We start from the raw sequence: 19,473 nt of genomic DNA, 5'->3' as shown, positions 1-19,473 counted from the left end.
GTAATATGTACAAGTACCTAAATAGAATTGTATTCTTATCTCCTTTATTATCAACTGCTAGATTTTGCTTCATGAATACACAATAGTTTGATCCAGATGCATTTAACATTACTATGTCATCTTGATAGACTGGCCTCTTTATCATGATGCATTATCTTTTTATGTCTCAACCAATTTTCTTTGCTCTGAAAATGACTCGACCTACTATTAACATAGCTATGATAGCCTGGTGCATATTTTCTTATATTTTGCATTTAAAATACTGTATTTTAAGTAAATTTCTTAAAACCAGAAAATAGTTGCAATATTTTTTTAAGTCCACTCGACCAAGCTCTATCTTTCCATTGGTGATTAGAATTTAATTTTTCTGCCTTTGTTTTTCATTCCTGTTTCTTTTATTCACATTCTTGTAAGTTACTATTTAGGTATATGACTTTCCTTTGCTTTCAAAATGATTGCTCAAGGTGTAATAAATATATAATTCATAAAATATATTATAATACTCATATTATATAATTTATATGTCAAATATTTTATATATGTATATATTATGCAATATAATATGAATTGTATGACACATCATTTAAAGATAATATTTTATGACATTATATTCATATCTGCATTTACTGCATTCAATGAAATCTAGAAATCTTACTTCTAATTAGGTTTCTTTACCCTACATTTTTTAAGAGATAATTGTCTTAAGTATTTTCTCAGCATTTTATAATTACTTGACACAACTCACAAAGAGGATGTAAAAATTATGTGTCTTGTTATTCCTCAAAAATTGGAAATTGAGCTCCCATATGATCCAGCAATACTACTCCTAGGGATATATCCTAGGAATACAAAAACACAACACAAAAGTGCCCTTTGTACTCCTATGCTCATTACATCTACACTTACAATAGCCGGAATTCTGAAACAATCAAGAAGCTGAACAACAGATGAGTGATTAAAGAAACTGTGGTACGTATACATAATGGGATACTACACAGCTATTAGGAAATATGAAGTCATGAAATCTGCCTATGGACATGGAGACTTATGCTAAATGAAATGAGTCTGAGAGAGATAGGCATAGAATACTCTCATTATATCTATGGGTTTTAAAGAAAAATAAAAGACAGTATGGTGATGATACCCAGAAAAACAGAGATGAGGGACCAAAGGACCAGCCCATGATATGAAGCTTACCACAAAGAGTGGTAAGCACAGTAAGAGAAATAAGTACACCAGCAACTATTATGGTAATGACAGTGAGAGAGAGAAATAGAATGCCTGGCCCAAGGACAGAGTAAAGGGGGAACATTAGTGACAGGAAAGTTGCACTGGTAAATGTACGTTTTATGTGTACGTTTTATGACTGAAACCCAACTATGAACATGTTTATAACCATGGTGCTTAAATAAAGAAATTATTTTTTTTAATTATGCTTCAACTGTTAGAGGATTTAGTAATCTACTGAGAATTAGATACACACCTGCCCACAGCCAAGCTTGACTTTCCATGTCAGTTGTGTGACAGTAGCTGTGTCTGGAGACAAAGCCACTGACCTGAAACCATTCCGCGGGATAATCTGGTATACTTGCCCATATTTTTACACCGTAAATTATTTCTTAAATCCATGAACTGGTATTATTTCCATTTTCTGTAGAGAGTTCCTCTAGGCATTCTTTTAGAGCAAGCTTACTGTCTGCATATTCCCAGTTTCCCCTCATTTGAAATGTCTTTAGTTTTCCATCATTCAAGAAGGGTATATTTCTCAATAGTCATAATTTTGGGTGGACAATTTTTTTATTTTAGTACTTGAAAAATGCTATAGCACTTTGACTGATTCCCATAATTTCGTATCAGAAAACAGCTGTTATTCAAATTGGGAATAGTAATGAACTTTATTTCTGGATGTTTTCCAGCTTTCTGTTACATAACTATGTTTAATGCTGATATGTCTTGCCCTATATTTCTTTGTATTTAGTTTATTTGAAGTTTGATTAACATTTTTGATATATTTTTTGCTTTTCACCAGTTTGTGGGAATTTCTAGCCAATACATCCTCACATTTCTAACTGGGTCTACTCTCTATCTTCTCTTGACAGCTTTATGTTAACTCTTTGACATTATTCCATATATCCTGGATATGCTCATTTTGTTTCAGTCTGTTTTATAACTGTTTTACAGTTTGGGCAATTGCTATTGATCTTCCCTGAAGTTCACTGGCTTTATCTGTTGTCATGTATATTCTACTACAGTTAAGCATTGCTTAACAATTGAAATACATTCTAAGAGTTCTGGTCTTAGGTAATATTTTCATAGAAAAACTCTCACTAATCTAGAATGGTATAATCCATTGCTTCTATTTTTGCAGCACACTTGGTGGTGCTCAGAGCTTACTACTGGCTTTTCACTCAGACAACACTCTTAGTAGGACTTAGGATACCTTATGTGACTCTCAGTGATGGAACCTGGGTCAACTCCTTGCAAGGAACGTGTTCTAGTTGCAATATTATAACTCTGGCCCAACCCCAAAACTACTTGTTTTTTTGCCTAAAACCTGTTTTCACCTGAGAAATTTTATGCACCTTTGGTATAGATAAATATATATAATATACACCCAAAGCAAATATTTCATGAAAATATATTAAAATGTTTTAAAGAATATTTGTAAAAAGTCACATTTTAAGAAGGTAGGTTATAGTCAAGTACATATGTAGTTTGTATGTTGGGATCAATGTCTATTATGTAGACATTCCATTTCATTGACCCCCCAAAATTATCATTATTTGGCATATGAATGTATTAAGCTGATTCAGTGAACTTTTTTATTTGGCTGTATTTTCTAATTCCATAATTTACATTTGACTATTTGTGTTCCTTTTATTTTATTTGCTGGGATTTAAACTTTTTATTTTCTAAAAAATTTCTTAAGTGATTACTAAGCATTTTTTTTTAATTTCAGCACCTGATTCAGGTCGATATTGGCTTCAGATGATTGTCTTTTCTCATTCATGTTGTGATTCCTCTGGTTCTTGGAATGACGAGGGATTTTAATTGCATTGTACATACTTAGATTTTATATTACTAAAGTCTAGATCCAGGTTTATTCTTTTATTAGTACACTCTCTTTTTAGGTGAAGCATAAAAGATATATGGGTATGCATAAAAATTAAACTTTTGTTAGCCTCCCTGAAAATATTGACTATCGATGCTTGGTTGTTCTAACAGTGTCTCATTAGATGCGGAAAGATGATAGTCACAAAGATTTTCTCTTGTTATCTGTGACTATTGTTGATCCAAATGGAAGGCTTTATTTTCAGTATGGAAACGTGGATGAATGCTCTTTAAAACTAAGAGGTTTACTTTTCTCTATACCTCATAGAATCATCATGTAGATTTTTTGTATCTGTTAGGTTCTGGTTTAATAACAAATTAAAAGGTGACAAAGAGAAATTCAAGTTTAATGTAAGTACATGTAAAGAAGTAGTAACATTTCATAGAATGCTTCCCTACAATTCCTAGAATGAAGTGAAGGTGTTATCCCATTTCCTCAACTGTTGCTTTCACATATCTGTCTCTTGTTCCAGTATTCTTATGGGATAGACAATTCTTATTGTATACTTCAAAATATAGCAGTAATTAAACATGGCCCTTATTTTTTTAATTTGCCTTCAATTCAGGATATAATACCCCATAAACTACCTAGAGAGTAAAATCTAAAGGTTTACTTTTCTGTTTTATAATATGAGGTTCTTTCTTTTTTTCTTTCTTTCTTTCTTTCTTTCTTTCTTTCTTTCTTTCTTTCTTTCTTTCTTTCTTTCTTTCTTTCTTTCTTTCTTTCTTTCTTTCTTTCTTTCTTTCTTTCTTTCTTTCTTTCTTTCTTTCTTTCTTTCTTTCTTTCTTTCTTTCTTTCTTTCTTTCTTTCTTTGTCTTTGGGCCACACCCAGTGACATTCAGTGCTTACTCCTGGTTCTGCACTCAGAAATCGCTCCTGGCTTAGGGGACCATATGGGACACCAGGATTCAAACAACTTAAGTCCTCAATTGGCTGCATGCAAGGCAAAAATGTCCTACCACTGTTTTTTTTTTTTTTTGTAATGTTTGTTTTATGTTTGTTTTTATATAAGGCAAGTTCTCTACCCACTATATTATTGCTCTGCCCCCCAAATAAAGTTTTTACACCAAGGCACCCACTAAAACAAATATATTGCCATTGACATGACATATAAAACTCAGGCTTCCCTTAAAAATATTCTTTTATTTTGCCTTTCCTAGTGTTTTAAGATAAATGTTCAGGTGCTAAACCGTTCGTTTTTCCTATCTATTGTTGATGGTTATCACTGAAGGACATCATAGACATAACAAGATACACAGAGGCTGGAGAGATGCTGAGGTAGCCTGGGTGGTCCCAAATACCACAGGATCTGAGAATTACTGCATCCTCTGACTTTTACATTGAATCAGAGACCAGATTGGCTGAGAATAATTGTCAGGGCCTCAGACGACCTGAGTGGGACAAGTAAAGCATTTGCACTTGCTTACATTTCTTGAAAAAATCTCCTAAGATATCCCCCAAAGCCAGCCCAATCATAGTACTATATTAAATAGGAACTACATGTGGTAAAATGACAAAGTAGAGGCATTTTTTGGATGGCATTACCCAGAGCTGAGACAAAAGCAAAAAATTTCCGACAAATATTTAACAATTGTTTAATACCACTAGGAGTAATAACAAGTGGGCTCAGTCTTCCAGGATATCTCAGCAATTTCATCTTCATAGCATTTTAATAGTATCAATATAGGTGCAAAGCACAAAATAAGATACTTGGGGAAAGATAAAAAGAAAATCAATGCCATGTTTTAGATCTAGTAGTATCTTATCTCAGTGCCATTATTTACTCAATTGCCATAAATAACATCATAGTAAAATAAAGTTAACTTCTATAATTGTGTTTGTATGTATTCATAAATCTTTTACATACTGTGATTCCTAAGGCCTCAATTAAAGAAAAGTATACTTGGTTTGTTTCTGAAAAGTAGGTAGAATCATAGAGTAGAAACACAATAAGTTGTATGGAAGACGTGGCTGAGTTAATTCCTACCTCCTTGTTGGTCCTGTCAGCTTGCACCAGTGTTCCATTCAGGCAAGGTTCTACATAGTGTAGCTCTTTGTTGTACTACAAGAGGAAGAAAAAAAAAAACATCAAAAATACTTATATTCGCATCTAAGGGGTGCTAATTAATTTTAGGTTATATATAAATTTACTTAATATAGTTCAGACTAAACTGTATTTTATTTATAGGATATCTAATCCTCCTAGGGTATTTCCAATCTAAAACGCTCCTACACTATTTCCTACTTATGATTATCAGGGAAACTAAGGCACCTCATGGATGATCAGTTGGCCCTCAGTTACCCATGACTCAGTAAGGGGTGGTGTCTGAAATCAAACCCAGTGTACAACCTCATAAAACTGATCTCAAAGCTTCTATATCCCCGAATTTCCTTTCTAAAACCCCAACGCCTGTGTTCATTATAATCTGACTTTTGTCCCTTCTTTCATCTTCATTGTTCCAACACATACAAATGCACTTGAGAAATTATAACCCAAATGCCTTAGAACATAGGTCTCTTATGATAAAGCATGGAGAATTCATATGTCCACATAATTCTGACATTAGCTACTGACAAATGGGAGTCTGATGGAAACGTCATCTATCGTCTCAAGATGCAGGAAGCAACTGCAGTATACAATCTGATGAACTTTCCCAGAAGGATCACAAAGATAGTACAGGTAATAAGGCTCTTGCTTTGCACACAGCTAAATTGAGTTCAATCCCAGTACCCTTGAATACCACCAGGTGTAACACCTGAGCACAGAGCTAGGCCTCAATTAAAAAAAAGTATACTTGGTTTGTTTCTGAAAAGTAGGTAGAATCATAGAGTAAAAACACAATAAGTTGTATGGAAGACATGGCTGAGTTAGTTCCTACCTCCTTGTTGGTCCAGGAGTAAGCCCTGGGACTTACAGAAGCATAACCACACTCGACCCACAAATAAAGGCATTACAAGTAAAATAAAATAATAAGAATGTAATTAAAGTTCTCCATCCATACTAGACTAACACAGGCAGTTGCTAAAAACAACCATCCCCAACTCCTCCCTTATTGATTGATATAATTCCTTATGCCAGATCCTAAGACTTGAAACCTATTGGAAGCTATTTGGTTCTCCTTTTCAGGACACATGATGTTTTTACAATGATTTAAGAAAAACGATTTAATATCAAGACAGTAGGAACTAGGGAATAGGGATATGGCTCAAAGGTAGAGCATACATCTCACAGTTCATGAGGCCCTGGCTTCAGTACACAGCATTCACACAAATATAGAAACAAGACAAATATAAGATGAAATATAAGTTTTTAGCTGAAAACTTCATGAATCAGACTTGCATTCTTCCAGTTCGTTTATTTTTTTTTCTTTTCTTTCCTTCTCTCCCAACTTATTCCTTATCTATCTGATTAGCACTGCTGGAAGTCCATAACATCTAGCATTTATTATTTTTTTCTTTTAAAAATTTTAGTTATTGCCAATTTCTTTTTTTTTATTTTATTGGGACCAATGTGAATTACAAGTCTTTCACAGTTATATTTAAGTGACAGTGAATTAGGACAATTTCCGCCACCAGTGTTGCCCTCCCTCGAACTGTTCCCAGCACGCCTCCCATACCTCCACCCTTAGCCCCTGGTTGCTAGTATCACAGGTCCCTTTTGTGTCTAGCTTGTTGTAGTTTGGGTCTCTTGATTCCATTGTCATTGACTTTGGCTTAGGCATTTAGGTCTGATTATTTTTTTTTCCACTCAGTGTTCATGGGACTGCTTGCCCCTGATACCATCCACTTTCTTCCTCCCTCAATTTATGAAGCAGAACAAGCTGATTCATGTTCTATGGTTCTGTTAAAAAGGCAGGGAGGTGCAGATTTGGAAGACATTTGCCTTTCAAATGACTAATCCAGGACGGATCGCGTTCAATCCCCAGCACCCCATATGGTCCCTGAGCCAGGAGGGATTTCTGAGGGCAGAGCCAGGAGTTAACTCCTGTCTGAGCACCACCTGGTGTGGCACAAAACAAATAAACACATAGGAGGGGGTGAGTCCCTGTGTAGAAGTTATGAATTTAAATTTAAAAGAAGAAAAAGACAAAAAACAAAACCATATTTAAAAAATAGGGGGGAGCTGGTGTGACAAGGTTTTTGTTTGCTTTGTTTTGTTTTGTTTTTGCATAGGCACAGTAATTGGGGAACTTAGAAAGGAAATTCCATTGGCCTAAGAGATACAGGGTTTCTCCACCCTTGAAGCATACTGTCATGGGATCAACTAGAGGCCATGGCCATGTTCATTACCAGATACATGATTTTATTTTATTTATTTAATTTTATTTTTTAAATAAAATCTTTATTTAAGCAACTTGATTACAAGTATGTTTGTAGTTGGGGTTTCAGTCATAAATAGAATACCCCCCTTCACCAGTGCAACAGTCCCACCACCAATGCCCCACTCTTCCCCCCCCCCCCACCTATATTCGAGACAGGAATTCTACTTCTCTCATTCTTTAACATTGTCATGCTAGTTGTTAGTGTAGTTATTTCCCTAACAGCATTCACTACTATTTGTGGTGAGCTTCAAATGGTGAGCCTTACCTTCATGCTATCTCTCCAACCCCAAGTAAAGATACATGATTTTAAAGCCTTCTTTGCAGCTATTGATGATTGACTACATAAGTAGTCGATGAAACAGAAGATGATGTTTCCAGGACACTTCAAAAATACCTTTTACTCCTTCCCTCCCTCCCTTTTGTAACTATAGAGTGACAAGATCAAGAACGAAAAATAGGGGCTGGAGCGGTGGTGTAGCAGTAGGGCATTTGCCTTGCACGCGGCTGACCCAGGATGTACCACGGTTTAATCTCCTAGCATCTCATATGATCCCCAGGCCAGGAATGATTTCTGAGCGCATAGCCAGGAGTAACCCCTGAGCATCACCAGGTATGGCACAAAAATAAATAAATAAATAAATAAAGCTCGAGGAAGATAGAGCACTATAAGTGGAGCCAGAATAGGTCTTTGTTAACCATTAAAACATGACACCACTGTAGCTGACATCTGGATTTCTTCCAGGACATTATTTAATACCTCCACGTGGACACAGCCTTTATTTGTTAGTACTGTGACATGCAGCCACAAACATTCCTAACGAAGATTCCAACTTTGGTTCTTTTCCCTCTAATCCTCCCACTTTCCAAGTACATTTCTAAACATCTTTATTTTGACTAATTCACATTCCCTATTCTCCTAGGATTTTTACCATCTAAGCAGGAGTCAGATAGCTTGGATCCAAATCCTGTCTCTGCCAGATAGTCATTGGGTGACCTTGGAAAAATGACTAAACCTCTCCAGTACCAAGTGATTGTGCCTAAGAAGGTGTTAATCATTTCTTACTTACCTTCCCAGGAATCTGGCCTGATCCAGTGAGGCAATAAGCCTGAAACTGTGGTGAGGGAGGGTGACTCTGCAGAGTAGCGTTTAAAGAAAAGAAGAGCAAGAAGTTCTTGCCCTCATCAGGGATGAACAAGTACAGTAATCAAAACCAGGCTGCCATCACTGTGTGCTGTGGCCACAGTAGAGGAATCTGCTCTTCTGAACCCTTGCCAGCTTGTTAGTGGCATCATCCAAGCTTGCAGTTGACTAATTTCCCTTGACTGCATCAGTATAAAGCTACGCTGAGTAATCTGGTCTGTATCACCAAAGGGAGCAGGACTCCACTGTCCGTGTGAGGGAACACTGCACACCAGGAAGCTGTGCCAAGGAGGCCCGTTTGGCTGTGCATGTTTGCCCAGATACCCAATGCTCCTCTCCACAGGGATACCAGGGTGCGCCATCTATGGGCTGCTTCCACATACCCAGCTGCTCTGTTTGGTTCTGGCATTATTATGGATGGCCCTTTGATTCTGACTATGTGAACCAGTGATGAGGTGTGGCCATATACATTTACTAATGCAGATCTATTCACCACCAGTCTTACGTACAATGGTCTCATAAATCACGCTCTTTCATCCCATTAAATCAGATATCTAGAGTTCAATGCAGAGAAGTATGCATTCCTCCTCATCATTGGTCAGATGGAATTTCCTAATTTCCTTCTGCCATTTGCTTTCACTCTTTCCCACTAATCGAATTCAAAGTCAAAGGAGCATTTAAATTCCCCTCCATTCCTTCTTGCAAATTTCTGGGAAATGACAAACTTTCTGAGCTGGGAAGATGGCCCAGGGAGCCCGGTGGAAGCTCAACAAAGAACTGGCATCCCATAATGAGCTGAGATACTTTCTTTTTTCTTTCTTTCTTTCTTTCTTTCTTTCTTTCTTTCTTTCTTTCTTTCTTTCTTTCTTTCTTTCTTTCTTTCTTTCTTTCTTTCTTTCTTTCTTTCTTTCTTTCTTTCCTTCTTTCCTTCTTTCTTTTCTTCTTTCCTTCTTTCTTTCCTTCTTTCCTTCTTTCTTTCCTTCCTTTCCTTCCTTTCCTTCTTCTTTCTTTCTTTCTTTCTCTTTCTTTCTTTCTTTCTTTTCTTTCTTTCTTTCTTTCTTTCTTTCTTTCTTTCTTTCTTTCTTTCTTTCTTTCTTTCTTTCTTTCTTTCTTTCTTTCTTTCTCTTTCTTTCTTTCTTTCTTTCTTTCTCTTTCTTTCTTTCTTTCTTTCTTTCTTTCTTTCTTTCTTTCTTTCTTTCTTTCTTTCTTTCTTTCTTTCTTTCTTTCTTTCTTCCTTCCTTCCTTCCTTCCTTTCTTTCTTCTTTCTTTCTTTCTTTCTTTCTTTCTTTCTTTCTTTCTTTCTTTCTTTCTTTCTGTCTGTCTGTCTTTCTGTCTTTCTGTCTTTCTTTCTTTTTTTCTTCCTTATAACAAGTGATATTGTTGCCTCATGATGCATGACCAACATTAAAGAAAGTGAATACACTTTAAAATAAAAAATAATAGGTAAGTGATATTACAGAAGTTTAGAAAATATCTTGAAGGTGATCTAATCTTTGCTTCCTTCCTTCTTTTCTTCCTTCCTTCTTTCTTTTTCTTTCTTCTTTCTTTCTTTCTTTCTTTCTTTCTTTCTTTCTTTCTTTCTCTCTTTCTTTCTTTCTTTCTTTCTTTCTTTCGTTCTTTCTTTCTCTTGTTTTCTTTCTTTTGTCACACCCAGCAACACTCAGGGGTTACTCCTGGCTCTACACTCATAAATCACTTCTAGTAGGCTTGAGGGACCATGTAGAATGCCAGGGATCAAACCTGGATCAGCAATGTGCAAGGCAAACACTATACCCATGGTGCTATCACTCCAACCCCATGGAGCTCCTTTTATGACTGACATGAAGGAAATCAGTATAGCTCAAGTAACTAACTGTAGTAGATCTGGATTCAAATCTTGAAATTACTACTCACTAGGTGGATGACCTTGACTAAACTATCAGTTATGTGAGCATCTGAGTTCATGTCGGAGAAATGGAGATTATAATTATACTTTTCTCGTGAAATACTTGTGAGGATGAAAGGAGATAAGCATATAAAAGTCAACACAGAACCTTGGCAAGTGAGAAAGAAAAGCATCATCATCTTTCTCCCTCTTTTCCTCTTTTTTATTTCATCCCTCCCTCTCTTCCTAGCACTGATAGGTGTGGACTCAACTCATAAATTTTAATACATTTTTTCCCTTTTTTGTGGATAGTAGACTATGTCTCATTCATCTCTTGTCATGCGAACAGTCCTTCCTTCTTTGTGACAGCCACCAGACCTTACCTCTATAAGTAGTTCTGCCAGTATTCAAGGGACCAAATAGGATTTTGTAGATCAAATTCAGGGTTAACTACATGAAAGCAATGCATTCTATCCCACTGTACTATTTCTTAAACCCCAATTCTTGACTTTTTACAACACCCTTACCTACTCCTTCTATCATCATGTTTGCCTTCTCCCCCGCTACCACTCCAATATGTCCAAATATTGAATTTGCAGTAAATCCAAAGAGGTCTGTACATTAGAGTATGAGTTAGGGAGAGGTGTTACTACAAACTGCAGATAGATTTTCCTTCTTAACTATCCATTATTATGACTTTTGATCTACCTCCTACTGCATGTGTGCTTAATGAGCACCTTATAGTGTTCATTTGGTCACTACCTTTCCTGAAAAGTAGTCATTGAGCCTCCTATTGGCTGCATAATCCAGCACTATTCCACCAGCCTTTTCAGGCTTGCTTTCAATGACTGTACTAGCATTCTGTTGTGAGGCCACATAACTGTCATCACACCTGGCTGCCCACACACCCAGAACTCACATCTCCAAAATCTCTAGGTCCACAAACAAAGACTACTCAATCTCCTTATCCCTGAAGATAGTTCCAATATTTAACATGTAGAAAGAACTCAATAATATTCTTTAGTGGATAAATAATCATAACAAAGAAACAATAATATAACATTTTAGAAAAATACTATTCATATGAAAAACAAAGACAGGAAAAAGTAGTTATGTGGAAAAATAGTTATACTGAAAAAAAAAGAAACACAAGATGAGAATCTCTACTCTCTTCAAAAAGCAAATAAATAAAAAAAAGTAATGGAAGTAAGAGGATACATATAAGAATATCCTAAGTGCCACCAAAACCCCCATACAATTAAAATCTGGCATGTCCATGCAGTGCAAAAGTTCCAGTAAATATCTGTATGGCTTTATTGGCGTACTTTTGATTAAATAATCTTTAGTATGAAAATGTGTAGACATTATGTAATAAAGCAGAGGAGCCCACAATATTTTCACCAACACAAGGCATCCCAGAGATCTTTTGCATTACAAAAGTTTCTTGTGTAACTTGAAACATGACTGGACATAATTAGTAGTACAGAACAAATGAGCACTGAAAGAAAATACCATCCTCGTACTTTTAATACGGAATCGATTATTTTAAAAAGCAAATCCTGTGCAAGCAAAGCACTAGAGAAACAGTTCTAAAGAAAATTCTGCAAATTAAAACCAGGGCAGCAGAAAGTTCTGGATTGAACTAACAAATGATGTTCTCTTCTATTCCAATCGGCAACAAATAATAGGCTGTGGGAGGTATTTAAATTGGTTTAACAATATCAGCCACACAATAATATTCTGTTCATTTAACGTGTGTCTTAGGCTTCTGTAAAATGCTTGGGACTGAATTTGTACCCTCATTTTTATGATGATATTGGTAATTTAATGCATGGCTTGGAGTGAGAATTCAAAGTGAATCAGAAAATTATGATTTTTTTTTAGAGATGGCTCTCTTCATGCACAAGTGGTTTGACCTTAAATTTTAACTTTTACTGTGCAAAATCATGTCAGCTTTTAACTGTTCTTTTATAACTCAATCATTTAGCTCATCAGTCTTAGATTTTTGCATTATTCTGCCCATGAAAGCTCAAACATATTTTAACATTTTTTTTCATGTTTATTCTCTGAGAAGACCTGATCAAAAGGTTTTCATTACAGTATATAAGATTCACTTAGAAAAGAGCTTAATACTAACATGCCCAAACAAGTGGAATAGCCAAAAAAAAAAAAAAAAAAAAAAAACCTTTTCTCTATGGAAAGCCTTTTTTCCCCCTTCTCTCTCCCCTTTTTCATTATGGCACCTAAAATCAAATGTCAATTGTCAATTAGATTTGTGCAAATACAAACTTACAATATACAAAGGTTTTCAACACATATAATAAAGATTGTATTCTTTACTTTCTCTCAAAAAATTAAATCTGCAAGCAAGAGAAAGCTGACAGTATAATGAAGAGTAAAATGATAATCTCCTCTCCAGTAAATGGAATCCTGCAGACAATAACAAGACTCTCACAGAGAACTGCAGGGCATTCTAGATAGAATTTCAAATATTCCATTCCTTTGCCACTTTTTTTCCTTTTGGGTCACACCCAGTGACACTCTGGGGTTACTCCTGGCTTTGTGCTCAGAAATAGCTCCTGGCTTGGGGGATCATATGGGACACTGGGGGATCAAACCACAGTCCATCCTGATTCAGTTGCATGCAAAGCAAATGCCCTACTACTGTGCCATTACTCTAGCCCCCCTTGGCATTTTCTATATTTTATAGCAGGGTTACCCTGCTAGACAGAAGCAAGTGACCACTTGCACTGGATTGAATGAAACCCCACAGCATAATACTAGAGCAATACTAGGGTAGAAAAAGAAGATGTGTTGCTGGAGAAACAAAACAAGATAAAAAAAAAATATGTACATAGTGGGAAATTTGGTGAAACACTTTTAAGGTTGGAAGAGAAAATTCAAGGAAATGCAAATAACATTTTTACCAACTATGTGTCTTCTGTTCAGGACCTTTAAAATGAATTTTGTTTCCCCTGGACAGATTCCTGCATCGAAGGTCTAGTCCACAGTGTAATTGGTGGTAGGGCCTTTGGGAATCAGGTAACAAGAGTTAAAAATGAGTTCATGAGGATGGATTATTATGGAACTGTGCCTTCGAGGAGTTGTCAAAGGGTAGGCTTCCTCTCTCCTCTTGTTCTTTCTCTCTCTATCTCTCCCCTCTTACATTTTCTTATTCACTCATTCTCCTCACTCACCGTCTTCTGAGAAAAACTCTCTATCTATCTATCTCTATCTCCCTCTCCCAGATGTAGCCCATCTTCATGTTCATAGGCAGAGGTGTGCAAGAACGTACCTGCCACAAACCATGAAGGGAATTCTCATCAGAAACCCTACCCTACCAAACTTTGATCTTGGACTCTAGAACTACAAGAAATAAGTTTTTGTTTGTTTACACCCCCATGTCTATAGTGTTCTGCTATGGCAGATGGAGTTGGCTAATTGTATAAGTGTGTGAATCTTGTGAGTATTTTGGTGATGTCTCACTATATGTTTCTTCTTAGGCGTGAGAGCTGACTTGCAGACTATACTCCAAAGGAGCACAACCAACACTGTCCAAAAACATGCACCACGCCTTTCACTATAGCTCTAAAGTAGAAATAGAGGAGGTTACAGAAAATGTTTAACAAAGGGGACAAGGATGGTCGTGACGAACTTTATGTTAACTGTAGCTAATAAAATACACTGCTATCCAAATACATGTAGTTTACAATGAGGCAAGTTGCTCAATATGCTCTAAAGAAAGATTATATTTTTATGAAAAAATTATGTGTCCTTATATTTAGAAAAAAATTAGAAAAGTACATGCCAAATGGAAAGAAAATGGAAACATTTCTGAATTGTTTAAAATTTTACATATGTTGTCTATATTAAATGCAGTCAATGTGTAAAAGTTTCTGTTAATTAATGGTTCCTTTTATGACCTCCGGCTTTTAAAATAAATTCACTAACATATTTGATTCATTCCCTTGCCCATTAGGAAACAGAGTTCAAGATTTTAACTACAGAGGCTTCCAATAAAAAGTTCAGAATGTCTTTCGGAATGTTGTCAAAATCATTACATAAATAGTCTTGAAGCTGATCTTTATGTTGAAAACTAATAAATATATACAGCGAGGATTAATGGAGCTTTTAATGGATAGCTCTATATAAGGGGATAGACTAAAGTAAAGATAATAGTATATGTTTTCTTCACCATTGTAGAATAACTGACATGTCTACTTTTAACTTTTAATTATATTAATCACCCTCTCTTCATTACTGAGTTGGGAGTGTTTGTATATCTTAATGAACTTATAAGAGATTATTTGATTGACTGGCTTTGTTAACAGAACAATAAATTCTGGCTGATATGGAATTCAGAGGATAATTACTTAGCTCATCTTATTATGCGAATTTCTGGTACTTCTGTAATAAGTAATTAAAGATTAATAAGAAAGATAGTCTCAAATTAGCATCTTCTTATCTGTAAGTGCTCCAGGATGTGTGGGGATCAGGCCACATGTACATATTCACAAGTAGACTAGTAAGTGTACTTGATGTGGAAACCCCAAATCCCATATATCTGAAAGTCTCCTTTCAATGCTCCTTTGAAAAATGGGGTGCATACTGTTTCACAGTATAGATCAGAAAGATGATATAAGGACAGTGGTGGAAGACTGTGGCACTTTTGTGGTAGTGGCAAAGGTTCAGTAACTCTACATCAAAGCCATAATTCTTAATACTATTGCAACCATAATATGTAAACTAATGAAAACTTAAAATTTAGGGAAAGAAAATGGTTGCATGGCCCAATATGTCTCTCTCCACCTCCATCAGGTAAAGCAGAAAAGAATAGTGAAGTGGGATCACTAAGCCACTTAAGTAAGGATGTGACACATATCCAGCCAGTGGCTCCCATTGCTGCTGATGACTCAGGTCTAGGATGAAGATACAAAGGAAATAATGCAAGCAGGACACTGGAATGGGAATGTGCATTATCATGTCCATTTCATGAAAACAGCAACAAGTATTAGGCATTTAATGTATTTTTTTTGTTTGTTTGTTTTTGGGTCATACCTAGTAGCGCTCAGGGGTTACTCCTGGTTCTATGCTCAGAAATTGCTCCTGGCAGGCTCAGGGACCATCTGGCATGCTGGAATTCGAATTACCGTCCTTCTGCATGCAAGGCAAATGCCCTACTTCCAAGCTATCTCTCTGGCCCCTGAATGTATTTTTATATAGCATGTATTTACATACATATTATGGACACTTCTATGTATCTATGCATTTATATATCTTGGGGAGAGAACTGTTCTCAAGAGGTGCTTAGAAAGCCCCAGGGATCCACCCCCAGTACTCTGCCACCTAAATGGATGATTTAATTGTCCAAGGATATGGTGCTTCTCATGTCCTCAGTATTGCCTGTACTATTTGAGCAATACTGTGGGCTCCCAGAGCTTCACTCAGCAGTTGGAGATCATGTGTTGCCTGCGATCATACCTGATCTGGTCCATACTTGGTAAGCATGCAGTTACCCTCTGGACACATTGGTCACACTCACTTTACAGACAACGGTCTGTTTCTCTGCAGGCGATGGACCCCAAATGCTCAGTTATATGTGGCAGTTAACTGACATTCAAAATAAAGAGTTGACCCTAAATTCAAAGCTCCATTGCACTCCTCCATCATCTCTATTGTCTGTCGTGGCCCCAGGTCTGAGAATGGGGTGCAGGCAAGCATCAGTGACTACCATGCAAGAGCATCTGGTTAAATATACAAGGAAAAAATGCCTGGATCATTGTGACTGTAATATTTGGGGAGAATGGAAGGGACTTATGGAACAACTTGAAAGTCATACTAGAGAACTGGTAAGACTATGAAAAAGAATTGGAGATGGAAACCCAAGTCAAAGTTCTTTTCATAAATGAGGGTCTGATGTCTAGATCTTCCAACCTCTAGCCCAATCAGTCTATCTTGATAGATTCACTGAGGACATCTAAGTTGCCCCTGTTATGGAAAGTCACCAAGGGAGAAGACTTGCATGTATCAGAAGAGCACACAAAGAGCATTTCCTGAAGGCCATACTGGTTTCTAAAGTTGAGCTCTTCTTAAACTACTCACCACTTTCTAATGGTTTTATCAGCATGATCACACTCATTGTCATCAGGCTGATTCTAAACTTAATTCCCAGGTAAGCAAGTCCAGTGGTTTAAAGAAAACCCTTTGAGTTCAAATTCCTCAAAGTTCTGCGAAGATAAGATCTGCAAAGCCAGCCAAATTCTGTGCTTCTCACATGACAGTTGCCTTCAGGCTAGGTGAGGAGACAACTAGTATTCTATGGAATCCTCAATTTCAGAAATTCCCTTCAAGATACCCATAGTACTAAACCTGATTCACCTAGTAACAAATGGATTGACTAGACTTCATCCTAGGGCAGCAAATACTGTGCATAGAGAAGCAATAAGAATGTTAACTCTTTAGAAAAGAAGGGGAGATAATTCCAAGGGCTGGAAAATATGCTTTGTATGAAGGAGACCTGGGTGCATACCCATCCCTACCTGGTCCTCTCATCACTACTAGGAGTGATCCCCAAGCAGTAAGATGAGGGTAGCTCTGTGCAGCACCTATGCCAGAAGAGCAAATAAACTCGAAGTACAAGACGAGCACGAAACTCACAGCGATGATGTTGAAGAAGTCGTCATCCCCCAGTGTATCCAAAATAGATGAGACTGTCTGCTTTGCAATGGTCAGACGAAGCCCTTTCATGCTGCCACTGACGTCAACCAAAATAACCACATCTTTGGGAGAAGTTGCTGCCTGGATGTACCTAGGTCAGGGTGAGAGTAAGCAAAAATTGAATCCTGAGCTGTGCTGCAAGTTTTCTATGTGAAAAAAAAATAATAACTAGGAGATTAAAGGGTCTTGGAGAAATAGCTCAAAAGGTTGGCACAAATGCCTGGCATGTGTGAAACCTCAACTCTGATTTCCATCCTAGGCTCTACTGCTACCCAGAATAGTTATAGGTCCAGGTATAGCATCATGATCTGGGCATTGAACCATAAAACGGACAGCCAATTATAGCCTGAAATATCCTCTGGGCCCTCAAGCACTGCTGGGAACACTGTCTGACAAACAAAAAATAAATAAGTAAAAAGAGGTTTATGATTTCCTACCATTTTCTGTTCCTGCAGTCAAAGGCAATGACTCCATTCTCATCTGGTTCCCATTTAATCCCTAGAAGAAAAATGGATTTATAAGAAACCCAGAAACTTCAAATATTTATGCATATCATTTCAAGGCTGCTCGGCTTTGCTGATTGAATGTACAGGGTGAAAAATCACATAGAAAGAACAACCCTGGAGCTCATCACCTGCTCTGTTACCAACTTCATGGAGGCTCTGGAAGGCTGTCCCATCACTAGACACAACCTCAGCTCTAACCCACCCAGACCCGCAGAAGGTGGTGACAACTTTATAGATGAGCTTTCCATCAACAAAGGACTCCACTAGCACTGGATTATGAATTATGCCAAAGTTCATGAGGCTTCATCCTAGAATCTTAGCAAAGCAGGGCTTGGCCCTGGACTCAGGTAGGTGACTTCTCCAGCATGGGGGTGAAGTTGAAGGTATTTGAAGTATTTTCTTCTAAGAATATATACAATTCTGTTCTATCCTCCCTGTTTTAAACGGTAGGATATGTCCAGCACTCCCATACAGCTTTCCACACAAAAATAAAATAAAACTGCCCTGATTACATCACATAATAAAATTTGAGCTACAGGCATTGGGCCTGGAACATTTACCCATGTATAAAATGGGATCCAACATCCTTATTCTGTTGGTTTGCAGTATGGCCAGAACTGAGGCTGAAATTCTCTATTTACAATTTAATGTAGCTTAGTTTTGTTATTTGGGGAGCTTCTCCATTACAGTTATGGAAGCTTTTTTCAATTTTGTTCCTTCTTCTTTTTCTGGAAAACTTAGGATTCTCTGTGGTTAGAAAAAATTAGACCAGATTAGATAAATGTGTGTAGATTTTTGTTTTTGTTTGTTTGTTTCTTTCTTTGTTTTTGTGTAGTTTTGGAATTGGAGTTTTATTTATTTATTTATTATTTTTGTTTGAAGGAAGTGACATCTGGCTGGGTTCAAATTTTAATACTTGCTCTGTGCTCAGAGCTCACTTCTGGAAGAGCCTGGGAAACCTATGAGGACAAGGACTCTAACCTGGGTTGGTTGCATGCACGGCAAGTGGTTTGCCATTGTACTATTTCTCTGGCCTCTAGGATTGTTGTTCATAAGATGTGACAACTTCTCCCTGACAGATTCCTCTTGATTCTATTGGCTCTGATCTGACAAAAGCAGAACATTTTTCCACTGATAAAGTTCCCAGGACCCTAGCCAGTCAACACCAATTGTAAAATTAGCATACTAAACTACAAACCCCCATGAATATGTGATATGTAATATGTGAACATGTCATATTTTCTCATTATATATTCCTTAGTCTTGCATGCTCACAAGTTTCCTTTATGAATATATATATTAGTGTTCTAAAAATGTATAAGCTGTTACATCACTACCTTTCTTAGGTAGAATACCAGATCCCAACTTTATCAATTTGAAGCCTATACTGGTACACATCTTCCTGGCTTGGTTTTTATATTGATAATAAAGCACTCTGTTCTACTCAGCTGTTCATATGCTTTTCTTAGGATGACATAGTTCTTAGGGATCGGTGGCCAATTCCTGGTGATACTTAGCTAACCATATTGGAAGACTTAATGTTCACAATGACAATTTTGGCATTTCTCAGCATGACATTGTTGGGGGCCACAAGGGAACTCTTTTTGCTTGTATGTCACCAGTCACCCCAGGTGGTGCTTTGGGCTTCTTGGTTTACAAGCCCAGTGCTCAGGGACCTATGTAAAACTGAGAGTTGAAATCAGGTCTTAGTTCAGGCAAAGCAATTGTCCCTCATCACTAACCTAATCTCCCGGTTATTTTATCCTAGTTTATAAGAATCAAGTTTCATTTGAAAAGAAAGTGCTCTCTAA

At 36.9% G+C, this 19,473-nt stretch overlaps 1 protein-coding gene across 1 annotated transcript in view; it reads right to left on the bottom strand.

Moving 5' to 3' along the window:
* The window catches only part of CACNA2D3 (calcium voltage-gated channel auxiliary subunit alpha2delta 3), a 983,089-nt gene that overhangs the window by 497,033 nt on the left and 466,583 nt on the right, over positions 1 to 19,473 (bottom strand). The window contains 3 exon segments of the mRNA XM_049777717.1: positions 5,100 to 5,174; positions 17,097 to 17,247; positions 17,594 to 17,654. Coding sequence (XP_049633674.1) covers positions 5,100 to 5,174; positions 17,097 to 17,247; positions 17,594 to 17,654 — 287 coding nt within the window.

Source organism: Suncus etruscus, chromosome 7 (genome assembly GCF_024139225.1).
Source record: "Suncus etruscus isolate mSunEtr1 chromosome 7, mSunEtr1.pri.cur, whole genome shotgun sequence".
In the NCBI taxonomy this organism is placed as follows: domain Eukaryota; kingdom Metazoa; phylum Chordata; class Mammalia; order Eulipotyphla; family Soricidae; genus Suncus; species Suncus etruscus.
Note: the sequence above shows the minus strand (reverse complement) of the source record. Positions and strands in the feature narration are given on the sequence as shown.